Genomic DNA, 18,465 nt, shown 5'->3' on the forward strand with positions numbered 1-18,465 from the left:
GTAGAACTGAGATTAAAACCTTTGGAATGCATTTGAGATTGGTTATTCCATGAAAGGCAGCATGGAAGTCCAAATTTCCTGCTCCGGTTATTTCCTCCTGTTATTGCCTTTGTGTTCTTCCTGACAAGTCCAAATCCTCTCCCTTCCTCTTTTACATTTGAAGAATGTGGAACCACAGACAGGTGAAAACCAAATACAGTTCTGACCTGTGACACATCCACTGAGTTTGCTGTTTTTCCTGCTCTCCCCCTCTTCCACACCCGCCCCGCTCCCTGATAAATGAATGAGGTAAGAGGAAGGGGAATTTCACGAAGTAGAATAAGAGTAAAAGGATTATGACTTCAATATGTGTATGTATAGAGTGTGGAAACAGGCCCTCTGGCCCAACTTGCCCACACCGGCCAACATGTCCCATCTACACCAGCCCCACCTGCCTGCGTTTGGCCCATATCCCTCTAAACCTGTCCTATCCATGTACCTGTCTATTTGTTTCTTAAATGTTGGGATAGTCCCTACCTCAACTACCTCTTCTGCTCTTCTGGCAGCTTGTTCCATACACCCACCACCCTTTGTGTGACAAAGTTACCCCATAGATTCCTATTAAATCTTTTCACCGTCACCTTATGCTCTTATTGTGATTTGGAACCTGGCTCGTAGGTATAAATTAGTATGTGAAGAATATAAATGGTTTGCAAACAGACACAATGTGCTGGAGTAATCTAGCTTGGATATAAAGTAATCTCTGCTCAGATGTGAACCAGCGCCTGCAGCTTGTGTCGAGTCAAGAGTGTTTTTATTGTCATATGTCCCGGATGGGACAATGATATTCTTACTTGCTGCAGCACAACAGAATATGTGAATATGTAAACATAGTATATAACGGAGAAAGAGAAAGAAAAAGTTCAATAAATAACAAATATAGTGCAATAATAATATAGTCTTTTGCAGTTCAGAGCTCAGAGCTTATTCATTGTTGTGTTTAATAGCCTGATGGCTGTGGGGAAGAAGCTGTTCCTGAACCTAGATGTTACAGTTTTCAGGCTCCTGTACCTTCTTCCTGATGGCAATGGTGGAATGAGCGTGTGGCCAGGATGGTGTGGGTCCTTGATGATGTTGGCTGTATTTTTGAGGCAGCGACTGCGATAGATCCCTTCGCTGGTAGGGAGGTCAAAGCCGGTGATGGACTGGGCAGTGGTCACAACTTTTTGTAGTCTTTTTCGCTCCTGGACGTTCAAGTTGCCGAACCAGGCCACGATCCAACCAGTCAGCATGCTCTCTACCGTGCACCTGTAAAAGTTTAGGAGAACCCTCTTCGTGTCTACCAGCATGTAAACAGTTTTGACCTGTGCAGTGGTTGTGTATCTCAAACCTATATCTGGAAAAAGTGATGATGATGAAATTGGACTATAATAAATGGTAGTGGTCTAACGGCATTATAATCGGTGAAAGCTCTCCAGAAATTGAGGCCCGATGGTTTGCGAATTTGCTACAGCGCATCTATAGAAGTTGGTGAGAGTTGTTGACAACATGCCGAACTTCCTAAGACGACTCCGGAGTTCTACCTCCTCAGTAGTTCTCAGCATTGTGAGGCATCAGTTCCATCGACCAATGTCCACAATGGGGTAGTGGTGAATCGGACAGTAGGGTAGCTGTAAAATTACAATGAGGTACCAGGTTGATTTGTTGCTCTGTTCATTCGAGGATTGTGTTAATGGGACAACTAGCAACTGCCACCCACCTCGCCTCATTCCAACCCTCCCTTTGTGAGAAAATTATCTTGCTTTCATTCCTCAGTCAATACTGTCAAAGCAAATGTTCTTAATGTCACCTTGCTGTTTGTGTGAGTTTACTTTGTGCACAAGCTTTTCTACATTTCAGTACACTGTAAGGTGATTTGAGATATTTGGACATTGTGAAGAATGCTTAATAAGTGCAAGTCATGGTGTCATATAGCAAGGAAGCACTCCATTTGGCCCATCATGTCCATACTAACCATTGAGCACACATCCATATTAACCCCATCTTCCTGCGCTTGGCCAGTAACCAGAGCCATTGTTTGTGTTTGAGAGTGGTAGTGGATACAGGAAACTTCATTAATCAAGTTTTAATTTTAAAGTATATAGTTACAGGATGGAAACGGACCCTTTGGCCCACAGAGTCCACATTGAACATCGATCACCCGTTCACACTTGGTTCTATGTTACCCCACTTTCTCATCCACTCCCTACACACTAGGGGTAATTTACAGACGCTGATTAACCTTCAAACCCGCACGTCTTTGGGATGCGGGAGGAAACCCACGCGGTCACAGAGAGAACATGCAAACTCCACACAGACAGCACCTGAGGTCAGGATCCAGTTAATGGTCTTATGAAGATAATGAGCTAAGATAGTGTACAAAAACAAAAATTATCTGACTGCTGTTGTGATCCATCAAAAAAAAAACAATCGGCTATTTAGTTTAGTTTAGAGATACAGCATGGAAACTCAGCCCACCGAGCTAACTCCGACCATCGATCATCGTCGATATTCACACTAGTTCCACGTTATCCCACTTTCTCATCTACACCCTACACACACGGTGCAATTTACAGAGGCCAACGGACCTACACATCTGCACATAGTTGGGATGTGGGAGAAAACCCATGGAGAACGAACAAACAGACAGTACCCGCATCCAGGATGGAGCCCAGGTCCCTGGCACTGTAAACACTGCCAGCTGTGCCACTGTGTCATCCTGCGTATGAAATAAGACTCGTTTTCTTTGAAATTGTTATCTTGTGACTGGGAAAAAAACCTAATTCCAACCTCATCAAAAAAAGAATTGCATCGCTTACATCTATAAATGTTGAGCAGTTCGGCTATTTAATCATTGTGTAGTCTAAAACCCTGTGGTTAAAACATTGATAAATATTCTTCAACGCAAGAGAGTCATAGAGTGATATACAGTGTGGAAACAGGCCCTTTCTTGGGCCCATCTTGCCCACACCGGCCAACATGTCCCAGCTACACTAGTCCCACCTACCCGTGTTTGGTCCACATCCCTCCAAACTTGCCCTATCCAAATGTTTCTTAAACGTTGCAATAGTTCCTGCCTCAACTTCCTCCTCTGGCGGCTCGTTCCACACACCCACCAGCCGTTGCGTGAGAAAGTAATTACTGTGTGAGAGTGTTGCTTCCTGGGGAGGGCAGCATGGTGCCAGCATTGTGCAAAGTATCTGGTGCTGAAGTCCCAGTAGTCGGCGTTCTCTAACTTTGTTAGTACTTTAATGATCCTTGGTATTGTTTCATTTCGCTGCCTGTTTAAATGTTAACACAAGATGATTATTGTCAACCGAGTTCACTAGACACGAACGTGATTGCGGGGCTTATCTTTTCTGAACATGGTCCAAACTTTTGGATGAAATTTTGGCTTCTCCGGCCAATTCCAGCCATTCAGGAGTGCAGCTTACATGTACACTGTGCTTTGCATGCCTGCGACATTCCGTCAGTCACTTCAGTCAATCAGTGACTTTCAGTGTGGACACTGTTTGAACCAAGCCACAGCCACTATGGGAACCTATAGATACAGTGGTGCCGCGGTAGACTTGCTGCATTACAGCGCCAGATAACGGGGTTCGATTCTGACCACGGGTGCTGTCTGTGCACGGAGTTTGCCCCTTCTCCCTGTGACCCACGTGGGTTTTCTACGTGTGTTCCAGTTTCCTCCTACACTCCAAAGACATAAAGGTTTGTAGATTAAATTAGCTTCGGTAAAAATTGTAAATTGTCCCTACTGTGTGTGTAGGATAGTACTAGTGATCGGGGGTGATCGCTGGTCGGCAAGGACTCGGTGGGCCGAAGGGCCTGTTTCCACGATGCATCTCTAAAGTCTAGAGATAATATTGATAAATGACCAGTTAATAATTTTCTTGGTGTAGGCACAGGGATACATATTGGGACAGCAAGAACATTCTTTATCATTTGCAAATGAAACAGTCTAAATCGGCATCTGTTTGACCTTTCAAAAGCTGCCAATCATTCACTCAGAATTGCAGCATTCAGTCGGGCTAGGTTTTGTTCAAGTTCCGCCCAGGATGGATTTTTGAGAGAAATTAATTGGCATTCCAATATAGTGCTAAAGATATAGAATAGAGTGTCCTTGGGCAAGACACTTCACCCACCTTTGCCTGTGTGTGAATGTGTGTGAGTGATTGGTGGTGGTCGGAGGGGCCGTAGGCGCAGATTGGCAGCCACGCTTCCGTCAGTCTGCCCCAGGGCAGCTGTGGCTACAGAAGTAGCTTACCACCACTAAGTGTGACTGAGGAGTGAATTAATAATGCGATGTAAAGCGCCTTGAGTATTAGAAAGGCGCTATATAAATCCCATCCATTATTATTATTATTATTCCTCATCGTGCAGTCGATTATCACAGTGGTAATAAATAATAAGGGAAATATGTGGCCTTGGGATTGCTGTATACCAGTATACAATTCAAGGTATTGTCTGCCTATATGTCTGCCTTCTGCAAAGACCGCTCCCTCCGCAACTCCCTCGTCAATTCTTCCCTTCCCTCCCGCACCACCTCCTCCCCGGGCACTTTCCGTTGCAACCGCAAGAAATGCAACACCTGTCCCTTCACCTCCCCCCTCGACTCCATTCAAGGACCCAAGCAGTCGTTCCAGGTGCGACAAAGGTTCACCTGTATCTCCTCCAACCTCATCTACTGCATCCGCTGCTCTAGATGTCAGCTGATTTACATCGGGGAGACCAAGCGTAGGTTGGGCGATCGTTTCGCCGAACACCTCCGCTCAGTCCGCAATAACCTACCTGAACTCCCGGTGGCTCAGCACTTCAACTCCCCCTCCCATTCCCAATCCGACCTCTCTGTCCTGGGTCTCCTCCGTTGCCAGAGTGAGCAACAGCGGAAATTGGAGGAACAGCACCTCATATTCCGTCTGGGGACCTTGCGTCCGTATGGCATTAACATTGAATTCTCCCAATTTTGCTAGCCCTTGCTGTCTCCTCCCCTTCCTTAACCCTCTAGCTGTCTCCTCCCACCCTCCCATCCGCCCGCCCTCGGGCTCCTCCTCCTCCTCCCCTTTTCCTTCTTTCTCCCCCCCCCACCCACCATCAGTCTGAAGAAGGGTTTCGGCCCGAAACGTCGCCTATTTCCTTCGCTCCATAGATGCTGCTGCACCCGCTGAGTTTCCCCAGCAATTTTGTGTACCTACAATTCAAGGTAAGCATCTACACTGCTTCAGTCTTGCCTGCTTTTGCGTTTCAGTAATGAGCTTACTTGTATTGGAAATGCAAGGAATTACAGACGTTGGTTTGCAAAGAAGAGACATAAGTGGTGGTGTACGGGGTGATCGCTGTTTGGTGCGGTCTCGCTGGGCCGAAGGGCCTGTTTCCGCGCTGTATGAGTCTAAACTCGGTGTGTCGGGCAGCATCTCTGCAGAACGTGGATGGCTGAAGAGGGGTCCCGACCCGAAACTCCACCTATCCATGTTCTCCGTCAATGCTGTATTTTTCTTGGTTTCGTGGTTCTTTATTATCATGTACCGAGGTACAGTGAAATTCTTCACTTGCAGACAATTCAGTAAATTGGTAAGAGTCACCATGTTTGGCGCCTTTTTCAAAGTCCAAGCTGCAGCTGGCCATAAAAGCCCGTTGCAGTTTTGAGGAGTCTGAATAAAGAGTGTAATTTGAATAAGTTTAGTTTATTGTGATATAAATGTTTTGTTGCATGCTATCCAGTCAATGGGAAAGACTCTCTGTGATTACAATCAAGCCATCTACAGTGTTTAGATACAGGATAAAGGGAATAATTAGTGCAGGATTAAGTCCAGTAAAGTCTGATTTTAGATAGTCCGAGGGTCTCCAATGAAGTAGACGGTAGGTCAGGACCACTCTAGTTGGTGATAGGATGGTTCAGTTGCCTGATAGCAACTAGGAAGAAACTCCCTGAATCTGGAGGTGTGCGTTTTCACACTTCTGTACCTCTTGCCTAATGGGAGAGGGGAGAAGTGTCCGGGGTGCGGCTGGTCCTTGATGATGCTGCTGGCCTTGCCGGGGCAGCGTGAGTTGTAGATGGAGTCAATGGAAGGGAGGTTGGTTTGCGTGATGGTCTGGGCTGCGTCCCCAACTCTCTGCAGTTTCTTGCGGTCTTGCATGAAGCTGTTCCAAAACTACGCTGTGAGGCATCCTGATAAATTGCTTTCCACGGCGCATCTGTAGAAGTTGGTGAGAGTTGTTGGGGACATGCCGAACCTCCTGAACTTTCTAAGGAATTAGAAGCGTTGGTGTGCTTTCTTGCTCGTCGCTTCAATATGGGTGGTCCAGGAGAGGTTGTTGGTGATATTGACTCCTAGGAATTTGAGATTTTCAACCATCTCTACATTGGCGCCGTCAATGCAAATGGGTATGTGTACCGCTTTGCTTCCTGAAGTCGGACACTATCTCCTTCGTCTTGCTGACGTTGAGAGAAAGGTTGTTGTCTCGACACCAGGACACGAGGTTCTCAATCTCCTTCCTGTACTCCGTCTCATCATTATTTGATATCCGGCCCACAATGGCGGTGTCGTCTGCGAATGTTTTAATTGTATTAGATGTGTACATGGCTGTGCTGTCTTGGGTGTACAAGGAGTAAAGAAGGGAGCTGAGAACGCATCCTTGCAGAGCCCCTGTGTCGAGATTATCATTGGGGATGATACAATAGACAATAGGTGCAGGAGTAGGCCATTCGGCCCTTCGAGCCAGCACCGCCATTCACTGTGATCATGGCTGATCATCCCCAATCAGTACCCCGTTCCTGCCTTCTCCCCATATCCCTTGACTCCGCTATTTTTAAGAGCCCTATCGAGCTCTCTCTTGAAAGCATCCAGAGAACCCGCCTCCACCGCCCTCTGAGGCAGAGAATTCCACAGACTCGCCACTCTCTGTGAGAAAAAGTGTTTCCTCGTTCCCGTTCTAAATGGCTTACCCCTTATTCTTAAACTGTGGCCCCTGGTTCTGGACTCCCCCAACATCGGGAACATGTTTCCTGCCAAACCCTTAACAATCTTAGGTACACAAAAATGCTGGAGAAACTCAGCGGGTGCAGCAGCATCTATGGAGCGAAGGAGATAGGCAACGTTTTCCAGCATCTGCAGTTCCTTCTTAAACACCTTAACAATCTTATATGTTTACCCCTTATTCTTAATTTGATTTGTCCCCTATCCTCACTGATTGGAGTCCTGCACAAGTTTGTGAAATATACCATTTGCTATGAAATGGAGATTGTGCAGTTGCAAAGTTTTTGTTGAGGGGGTGGGTGGGTGGGTGGGTGGGGAAAGAGTTAAATGTATCAGTGGTTGACGTGCTTCCTTGATTGTTTTTTTTTTTGGACCTCTTTAAGGAATGTTTTTGTGTCTTCTCTGCAGGTACCACAGTGAAAAGATGACACTGAGTTACTCGGAGTATCTTGCACACCGTCAGCACCACCACTACCAGAATGGCACTGCACACCCTCTACCACCATACAACCATTATTCCTGACAAAGACTTGCATGACCAGTCACTCGACCTATCAACTGACCTCTTCCCCGGGGACCCTTCCCCTTCCTGGTCTAGCTATCTCTACTACTGTACCATTTTATGATGGCAGTTTCCGTTGCCATCGTGACACGACGTGGCTGCTTTGTTGACGTCAACTTGGCAACGGGTGGAGATCAAGAATCATTGTATTTTCGTTCAAAACACTTTTTTTACAAAGAGAAAAATTTTTCCAATGAAATCGACACAATTTTGCTTTTTTTTAATGCATTACCAAAATTTCTTAAATCTGTGGATGAATGGAAGGAGAATTGAGATAATTATTAGCTAGTCTGTTCTGGGCTCCCAAATGTACAAGAACAGGACTTTTCAGGTTTGTTCCTTGTGTTCTTGGGCCACATTATTTCCTCGTTAAATAGGTAGAACCCCGTAAGGCAGTTTTCTTTAAAGTCAATCCAGGTGCTCTAAAGTTTAAACAAAAATAATCTTCACAGCATTGGATGGAGGAACTCAGCGGGGCAGGCAGCATCTCTGGAGAGAAGGAATGGGTGACGTTTCAGGTCGAGACCCTTCCACAGACTCAACACTGAGTCATCAACTGACTTACAGCACTGCTACTTTTGATTTGTATCAAATTTAGTGTATCATTTAGTGTAAAAAATAGCTTTAAACTTTTGTTGTTTCCCTCTTTGGTTTAAAATGCAGCAGTCGGTGGCGATTGACAAAGAGATTGTTGCCCGTGCTGCTAAATGCCTGCGAGACTCTCCGCTGCTTGTGCTTGTGCTCAGTTTTGGACTTTTTGGTTTTATTGACCGACGGATCCATTGTGTGTGCTGAGTACAACTGGCGGCCAGTACTCTGTGTTTAACGCCAGTGACCAGATTAAATCCTCCTAGGTGTAAAAGAAGGGTCTAAATTGAATAACACAAATATCATATCGTATATATGTGTAGACTAGTCAAGGTCAAAATGTCCCACTAACTTACCCATGGTGGAGTATCTATTGGGTACATTTATTTGCCAGATGGAGAGTGATGATAATATGTCTCATATCCACTGACACTTGATTACAACTATTCCAGTTTCACTTCCCCTTGTGGGAATTTTTTTCCTTTAATATATCATGGGGTTGGTGCAGAATTATTTGATTTAAAAAAAAAAATTTGATATCAAGAGTTGAGATTGAGTACAATTTGATTTCCTGTTTAAAAGCGTGATTACACATCACTAGCAGAGCATTGTGTGTGTGAGAGTTTTCTTGCCTTTTGTGTCTTTATCTTGAGTGGGGTTTTTTCCTCCTCTCCTCCAGGGACAAAGAAAGATGCCACGTGTTAAATTATTTTATAGAAAAAATGTCCCCCCCCACACACACATGATAATTATTTGTACATTGGGTGGCCCCTTTAAAGTAACATATTTTGTTGTTTTAAATCGCTGAAGGTATTGCCTTGTTTTGGAACTGCTTGTGCTTGCAAGCAAATGTACCCAATATATACAGTTCAGTTTAGTTTATTGTCACGTGTACCGAGGTACAGTGAAAAGCTTTATACATCTGAAATATCACTAAACTGAATGTATAATCAGTCCATGTTCATTAGATTAGGCAAAGCAGCAACCCTCAAAATGTCATTTCCCAGCTCAGTTTCTGACTGAATTAGTGGAGAAAACAGACCTGAATGGCTATTGGGAAAATAGAAACATTGATTGAGGTTAACCTTGTTCCAATGATCAGCCAAGCTGTGATGATTCTGTGGTTCTGGCGCATGTAATCTTTTGGTGAGACAAACCAGGCGGATTTAATTATAGATGATTGACTAGCAATTTTCTCTTTTTCATTTTCCAAACTCCAGTGTGATTGCATTAGTCGGTGTGAGGGTTAGTAATTATAACAGAATGGAGAGAATTAAGACAAAGTGACTGGGCTATCATGGTGCTATATCTCAGGGAAGCATTAAAATGCAGTGTTTTATGCAACCTGAACCTGCCAACACATTTTGTAAAGAGAATAATTTGCTCAGGCACTTATTGTCAGTGTTAGAAGTTTAAATTAGCAGAGATTATTATGTTATCGCAGATTTTCTGATTACAACTAGCTTTTTTGGTAACCAGGTTTGACCGGATGCAAAACACAAAACAGGAACAGTTAGTAACACTTTCCATTTTTTGCATTGCATTTCCAGCTTTTGGACGAGCAGATATGGGGTTATTTTAGATGCCTGTTCTAATTCCCCAACAGGTTACTACGTGAGTGAAATTTCACAACATGGTATTACTTGCTAAGCCTTATGTTTGTCTGCTTTCCTTTTAAGAAAATAATGAACTTGTATCACTTCAGGGAAAAAGGGTGCAGACAACTATCCAAATTAAGACTTTAGATCTGGCATCAATGGGCTATTTGCTGGTTCCAAAGGACATTTCTTTCTCGTCCTGAAAGATTATAGATCCTGCTCGTAGCTATCCTAGTCCTTAGAGCGCGATTGAAACGAGTCAAATTCAGGGCCACACGTGTAGGAATTCCTTGCCTTTAAAATTTTAGCCTTTGATATGACTACCTTTTTTGTTAAGATCATTATTATACTCAATTGTATATCAGAGCCTTAAATAATGACTTTTCTGAAGAATTTTTAAGATCTGGCTTTACTGTTGAAGATCAAAGACCCTATCATTTAAATTTGAATTTCACACAAGTGCTGGAGTAACTCAGTGGGTCAGAAAGCATGTCTGGAGAACACCCATGTCCTCCAGAGATACTGCCTGACTCGCTGAATTACTCCAGCACTCTCAGTCTTTTTTTGTTGTAAGCCAGCATCTGCAATTCCTTGTGTCAACATTTGATTTTTATCTTGTGACTGTTGGGGGATGGGGGAGGAAATTCTTCTTTTTGAACCTCCCAATAAGCAGTTTAAAGAGTAGGCAGACTCTGAGAGTGAGTGATGAAGATTTTTTTTTAAGACATTGAGGTAAGAATTCCGAGTGTTAAGTTGCAGTGTTAGATGCCTCCTTCCATTAGTCACAATGAAAGAAGTTTTAAGAGTTGTGCATTCACTGTATCTCCAAAAGCAATTGTTTAAATTTCACTTGTGTTGCCTTAATTTTGACACAAATAGCACAAAACTGAACAATCCTGTCGGCTGCCAAGTGGAAACTTAGTTTACTGGATTTCTCTGAGCATCATGCCGATCATCGCGGCATGTCTGTCCGTTTCCTCAGCTCGCCGCTAGTTGCGGGTAGTGGGGGGGCAGGAGGGGGGGGGGTGGGGGGGAAGAGAGGGGAAAATGGTGCTATATGACTCTGAATAGGTCACGTGACTGGTCATGCTGACTTCTGAAATCATATCAGAATAATCTTGATATATGCAGATATTATACAAAATTTTATTACCAGTGTAATAATGATGAAAACAAATATATAAAATCCTGCAGCCTTGCTAGGACCCGGTCAGCAATACTTCCCTGCATGGCGTGGAGGAATGGGACATATCTCGTCGTCTGTACCTATAGAAGCATGACAGTGTGTCCATGCTGGTCAATTTTGTTTCCTTTGAGAAAACGAATAAACTGAAGCATTTAAATATTTAATATTTTTACGGGGCTGTTACATTAAATGCCACCTCTTGAGACATGTTCACTTTTATATACTGTTGTGCAGTAGAGGTTTTCATTGTGTTTGTCGTCGTTCAGACTGAACCAAAGATACCTCCAGCCATGAACTAGCTGCTGTGAATTAAGCCTGCTTTCCGGTCCTTCAAGGCAACCTACCGCAGGAGATTTTAATAATTTGTTTTTTATTTTTGTACAATTTGTAACTTTTTTTTGCTAGTAGTATTGATTCAATTAAGTTTAATTTGAAGATTCTCATTGAGCACTGTTGAACATTTGATGACTGGTAACTTTTGTCAAACAGTGGCTATAATTGAAGACGTCTACTTGTGTGCCTCTCAGACCTAAGAGATTCTTTAATCTGTATCTTAGAGACCAGCAGGAAAAATCTTTATACAAAGATGTGTTTAATTATTTTTTTGCCATTGTTGTTTGATCTCTTGTTTCTTAATTTTACTCCGGATCCAGTTACTGCACTGGCTCACTGCACTGAGAGAGAGCGAGAGAGTTGTTTCAGACTTTTCCAACACATGTATGACAGATTTTTGTACATTGAAGTCGATTCTTTTCAGAATTTTTGGATCTAGTTTCTAAGTTATTTTAGTGGGGGTTTTTTTTTTTATACGTTGAAGATAAAATGAGTTAACACTGTCGCCAGCAGACTGATTCACCTACTGGTGCAGAGATGCGCGGGAGGGAGGGGGGGAGGGAGGGAAGGGGGAAATAAAGACTACCTGGTGTAGTCTGTGCCCCCCAAAAAAATGCTTTCATTTTGTTAGTAATTGTTGAATAATGGCACCACAGTATACGTGACGAACTCCCTTTCATTATGACTAGATCCATTTCCACATTTAAAAAAAAAATTGCGATTACTATTAGTGTTATGATTGTTGAAATGGGCATTTATAGTACGGCCAATGTGTCGGGAGGGGGGAACTTTATTATAAGATGATCAATGGGTCAGTGAGACATGGATTGTGGGACAATGTAGTAGTTTTAACACTATTGTTACATTTTATACCATTTACCCAGTAAAATATTCATTAATTCGTCTCATGTTGGTACACAGGATGAAATGAGTGTGTTTCGTGTGCCTAGGTATATTATGCTAGTTATGGACAGATTCAAGAAAAAAATCTCACATTATCGTGGGTTTTAGAAATGCAATTTTCTTTTTTTTTCCTTTGATGGAATGGAATTTATTTTTAAATGTTAAAACAACAGGTGATGGTGGAGGTAGCAGGCATTGAACTGATCTCCACTCCACAGTTGGGAAGAGATCCCACTTCTTCACAACGTGTGAACAATGCTGGTGGATGTAATGGACTTTCAGCAAAGGGAGGCTGCTCACCGATACTCTGAAGTGAATCCATCTACAATCACAAAAACCTGAATTCCAGGATCAACACCAATCTACAGTGAACTTTTCTAAACTCGAGATTATTGGACGGGCGAGGGAGGGGATGAATCTATAATGGTATTTAGTGAAATATGTGGGGCATTTCCCTCACAATGTTTTTTTTATCAATAAAATGCCAATAAAACCACATAACGAGTGTTGAATGAATGACTCCATTTGACTGGGTTTGAGAATTAAACTTTCTTCCTCGGTAAGTGGTACTGACTCCAAAAATACGTCCACGCTTTAGGGCGGCGCAGTGGTAGAGTTGCTGCCTTATAGTGCTGGAGACCACGGTTCAATCCCAGCTACGGGTGCTGTCTACTGAGTTTGCACGTCCTCCCCATGACCTCGTGGGTTTTCTCCGGGTGCTCCGGTTTCCTCCCACACCAAAGATGTACAGGTTTGTAGGTTAATTGGCGCCGGTAAAACATTGTAAAGTGTCCCTACTGTCTACTGTGCGCGGGGTGGTCGCTGGTCAGCGTAGATTCTGTGTCTATCTCTGTAACTATACTAAACTTTCAATGCTCATTCTTGCTGCATGGAAACAGACTCTTCGGCCCAACTTGCTACCAATGATAGACACAGAGTTGGAGTAACTGGGCGGGTCAGCAGCATATTTGGAGAACACGGATAGGTGACGTTTCAGGCAGGGAAAGGTCTGAAGAAATGTCCTGACCCGAAAAGGTCACCTATACATTTTCTTCAAAAATGCTTCCTGACCCACTGAGTTACTCCAGCACTTTGGGTCGGGACTCGACATCAGACTGGTTGTGGTTGAAGGGTGGGTGGGAGAATGCTGCGGGATAGGTGAGACAAGACGAAGACTGGTAGGCCAATTGCCGATTGGTGAAACAAAGTTAAAACAGAAGGCGTGAGACTAAAGGATTGAAGAGGTGCGATGTGTGAAGCCAGAGGAAGGAATGGGGGAATGGGAGAAGTAGGTAGCAGTCGAGATGGGGCACAGGTGGGAGATAGCGAGATGAAAGGTTACCTAAAATTGGAGAATTCAACATTCATGCCATTGGTGTAGGAAGGAACTGCAGATGCTGGTATGTCAAAGATAGACACAAAATGCTGGAGTAACTCAGCGGGTCAGGCAGCATCTCTGGAGAGAAGGAATGGGTGATGTTTCGGGTCGAGACCCTTCTTCAGGTTGGGGGAGTGGGCAGATGCATGGCAGATGAAGTTTAATGTGGATAAATGTGAGGTTATCCACTTTGGTAGCAAAAACAGAAAAACAGATTACTATCTAAATGGCGTCAAGTTGGGAAAAGGGGAAGTACAACGGGATCTGGGGGTCCTTGTTCATCAGTCTATGAAAGTAAGCATGTAGGTACAGCAGGCAGTGAAGAAAGCGAATGGCATGTTGGCCTTTATAACAAGAGGAGTCGAGTATAGGAGCAAAGAGGTCTTGCAGTTGTACAGAGCCCTAGTGAGACCACACCTGGAGTATTGTGTGCAGTTTTGGTCCCCTAATTTGAGGAAGGACATTCTTGCTATTGAGGGAGTGCAGCATAGGTTTATAAGGTTAATTCCCAGGATGGCGGAACTGTCATATGCTGAGAGAATGGAGCGGCTGGGCTTGTACACTCTGAAATTTAGAAGGATGAGAGGATATCTTATTGAAACATAAGATTGTTAAGGGTTTGGATACGCTAGAGGCAGGAAACATGTTCCGGATGTTGGGGGAGTCCAGAACCAGGGGCCACAGTTTAAGAATAAGGGGTAAGCCATTTGGAACAGAGACGAGAAAACACTTTTTCTCACAGAGAGTGGTGAGTCTGTGGAATTCTCTGCCTCAGAGGGCGGTGGAGGCCGGTTCTCTGGATACTTTCAAGAGAGAGCTAGATAGGGCTCTTAAAGATAGCGGTCAGAGGATATGGGGAGAAGGCAGGAACGGGGTACTGATTGTGGATGATCAGCCATGATCACATTGAATGGCGGTGCTGGCTCGAAGGGCCGACTCCACCAATTATCTATTCAGAGGGTTGGCTTTCCTTTTTTTCTGTCTATTTTGAGTTAATTTTTAGCGGTAAATCATACAGATGCTGGAAGTGTGGATTAATTCTTGAAATACAATAGGAAAATCGTTGGGAAGCTCTAGTGAGGTAGCACTGACTGAGAAAGTCTTGGTTAGAGTTTCAGATCAAAGTCCTTTCATCTGTTCTAAATGAATAGATCATTCTGTTTCTGCTTTCAAGCCTTCATAGGAACCCCAGGGTTTACTTTTTTTATGCAAAGGGTGGTGGGTGTGTGGAGGAGCTGCCAGCAGAGGTCGTTGTGGCATGGACTATTGCAATGTTTAAAATACATTTGGACAGGTACATGGATAGGAGAGGTTTAGAGGGATATATGGGCCAAAAGCAGGCAGGACTAGTGTAAATGTAGGTGTGGGCAAGTTGGCCCTTAGGTCCGGTTTCAACGCTATATAACCATGACTGCATATGCTGGCTGGCGTATGTGTTCCTCTTTTTTCCCCCCATTTTTAAGGTAAATGTTTGCATTCATGCATCTTTTTTATAATTGTATATGTTTCTATAAGATCGCCTCTCATCCTTCTAAATTCCAGTGAATACAAGCCCAGTCTTTCCAATCTTTCCTCATGTGACAGTCAAGCCATCCCGGGGATTAAGCTCGTGAACCTACGCTGCACTGCCTCAATAGCAAGATTGTCCTTCCTCAAATTAGGTGCCTGGGAACGGTCGGAGGGTGAACCGGGGTAATGCCTCCAGCGCCTTCAAGGTCGACTGTAGGAGGTGTCTCCGTGGCACCACTGGAAGTTGAGTACAACAACACACTCGATCTTCTCAAACTATGGTAAGTACCCCATATTTTCCTTTGGCTGTCTCCATTGTTGGAATAATTTCTTTCAAAATCTCCTGAAAGTATGCCTGATTTAGACAATAGACAATTGGTGCAGGAGTAGGCCCTTCGAGCCAGCACCACCATTCGATGTGATCATGGCTGATCATCCATAAACAGTACCCCGTTCCCGCCTTCTCCCCATATCCCCTGACTCCGCTATCTTTAAGAGCCCTATCTAGCTCTCTCTTGAAGACGTTCTGCGACTGGAGTTCTGTAAGATCCTCTCTCACTGCTCCCCCTCTGTGACTCCTGCTGCTCTCCTGTTCTTCGGTATACTGACAACAGTTATGCTACTTCAGGGCAGCACAGCGATAGATTTGCTGCCCCACAGCGCCAGAGATCCGAGTTCGATCCTTACTACAGGTGCTGAGTTTGTACATTCACCCTGCGACCGTGTGGGTTTTCTCCAGGAGCTCCGGTTTCCTCCTACACTCCAAAGACATACAGGTTTGTAGGTTAATTGGCTTCAGTAAAATTGTAAATTGTCTCTAGTGTGTAGGATAGTGCTAGTGTACGGGGTGATCACTGGTCGGTGCGGCCAAAGTGGGCCAAAGGGCCTGTTTCCGCGCTGTATCTCTGCAATCTACAGCCATGGAGTCTGAAAAAGGGCCTCGATGCTGCATGACCTGAGTTCTCCAGCATTTTAATTTACTCAAAATTCCATCATCTCTAATTCCATGTGTCGGAAAGAAATGCAGATGCTGGTTTAAATCGAAGGTAAACACAAAATACTGGAGTGACTCAGTAGGCCAGGCAGCATCTCTGCAGAGAGGGAATAGGCGACGTTTCGGGTCGAGACCCTTCAGACTGATGTCACGGGAGGGGGCGGGACACAGATAGAATGTAGTCGTATTTCAATATACGTTGTGCACAGGTGGTTAAAAGTGTTAGAATCATCTTTGTACCAAAGTCCACCATTTTGGGTTATGTATAAAAGCTAACAACATTGAAAATTAATGTCATAACCTGTACCATGTTATGAAAATTGAATCTTGGCTAATTTGGTAAAGCCATAAAGTGTACAAACAGGCCCTTCAGCCCAACATCAGCAAGAGATCAGACTGATTGGCTCTAGCCCGAGTGGGAGGAGAGAAGTGAGTCAGTGCTGGGAAAACAGTTGAAAACTGAGGAATTTGGTTTGTAAATTGGTAAATCGGGCAATTTATCAGTCAATTTAAGCAAGACTGCTCTTAGGGAGCGGCAGTGAGTGAGCGGCCTTGTGAGGGAAGTGCCCGTCTTTGGCTCCTGTGACAAAAGTGCGAGTCTTTGGCTCGAGAGTCTTCGGCGAGGAGGCTGAGGAGAGGAGACCACGCAATACGCTTGAGAGGTAGAGACGAAAGAAGGAGATGTCAGGCAAGCTGATTCAGTGTGATGCTTGCAGTATGTGGGAGGTCAAGGACACCGCTGGTGCCTCTGGCTGCGACAAATGCGAGAAGTGCATCCAGGTAGTGCTCCTGAAGGACCGTGTTGGGGAACTGGAGAAGCAAGTGGATGACCTCCGGTTCGTCCGAGAAACTAGGTCGTTCCTCGACAAGTCCTACAGTAAGATTGTTACACCTAAGGTACTGGACGAGAGAAGGTGGGAGACAGTGAGAAAGGGAGGGAAGCATGGAATGCCAACGTCCTCGGGGGTTGTACCTCTTGTGAACAGGTTCACCCACTTAGAAGCTGTCGGGACAGAAGACGTGTTTACACTGAGTGGCGGACTGGCTTGCGATGCGAATAGGGCTGTTGAGCCAAAACCAAAATGGCCTAAGGCAGGCTACGCCATTGTAATGGGAGACTCCATTGTGAGAGGTACGGACAGGGGTTTCTGCGGCAACAGACGGGATGCGAGGATGGTGTGCTGCCTTCCTGGTGCCAGGATCCAGGATGTCACGGACAGAGTGCAGAAAATCCTCAAGGGCGAAGGTGAACATGGTGCATGTCGGCACAAACGATGTCGGAAAGAAGGGGATGGATATTCTGCAGCGTGACTTTAGAGAGCTCGGAAAAATGCTGAAAAGCAGGACCTCCAGGGTTGTTATCTCCGGTTTGCTTCCAGTTCCTCGTGCTGGCGAGAGCAGGAACAGGGAGATACGGGACCTGAACGTGTGGCTGAGGAACTGGTGCACGGGGCAGGGATTTAGATTCTTAGATCACTGGGATCTGTTTTGGGGTAAGGGGGAACTGTACAAAAGGGACGGATTGCATCTTAACAGGTGTAGGACCAGCATTCTGGCAGGCAGGTTTGCCACTGCAACACGGGTGGTTTTAAACTGAATAAGGGGGGTGGGGTGTCGAATGGGATAGTGGAGGATGGAGTTAAAGGGAAAGGGTTTCTTAAATGTGTGAGCGTAGAGACAGAGGGGTGTAAAATGAGGGTAGAAGCAATAGGTAGCAAGGTGAAAAGTAAAAGTGGCAGGCCGGCAAATCTAGGGTAAAAATCAAAAAGGGCCACATTTCAGCATAATAGTATAAGGGGTAAGAGTGTTGTAAAAACAAGCCTGAAGGCTTTGTGTCTCAATGCAAGGAGCATTCGTAATAAGGTGGATGAGTTGAATGTGCAGATAGCTATTAATGACTATGATATAGTTGGAATCACGGAGCCATGGCTCCAGGGTGACCAAGGCTGGGAGCTGAACATCTAGGGATATTCAATATTCAGGAGGGATAGACAGAAAGGGAAAGGAGGTGGGGTAACGTTGCTGGTTAGAGAGCAGATTAACGCAATAGAAAGGAAGGACATTAGCTTTGAGGATGTGGAATCGATATGGGTAGAGCTGCGAAACACTAAGGGGCAGAACACGCTAGTGGGTGTTGTGTACAGGCCACCCAACAGTAGTAGTGGAGTTGGGGATGGCATCAAACAGGAAATTAGAAATGCGTGCAACAAAGGTAAAACAGTTATAATGGGTTGAGTTCTTCATTAGGATGGAGAGTGACATCGTTAATTCAGAAACAAGGGTCCTGAACTTAATGAAAGGTAACTTTGAAGGTATGAGACGTGAATTGGCCAAGATAGACTGGCGATTGATTCTTAATGGGTTGATGGTGGATATGCAATGGAAGGCATTTAAAGACTGCATGGATGAACTACAACAA

At 44.5% G+C, this 18,465-nt stretch overlaps 1 protein-coding gene across 2 annotated transcripts in view; it reads left to right on the top strand.

The window, feature by feature from the left end:
- ammecr1 (AMMECR nuclear protein 1) overlaps positions 1-12,661 on the top strand; it is a 110,104-nt gene extending 97,443 nt beyond the window's left edge. For both annotated transcript variants that reach the window (XM_033030809.1, XM_033030810.1), the window contains one exon: positions 7,404-12,661. In XM_033030809.1, the coding sequence (XP_032886700.1) occupies positions 7,404-7,518 (115 nt within the window). In that variant the 3' untranslated portion in view covers positions 7,519-12,661. The remainder of the gene's footprint in view (positions 1-7,403) is intronic.
- Positions 12,662-18,465: the final 5,804 nt, after the last annotated feature.

This window comes from Amblyraja radiata, chromosome 12, assembly GCF_010909765.2.
Source record: "Amblyraja radiata isolate CabotCenter1 chromosome 12, sAmbRad1.1.pri, whole genome shotgun sequence".
Lineage (NCBI taxonomy): Eukaryota > Metazoa > Chordata > Chondrichthyes > Rajiformes > Rajidae > Amblyraja > Amblyraja radiata.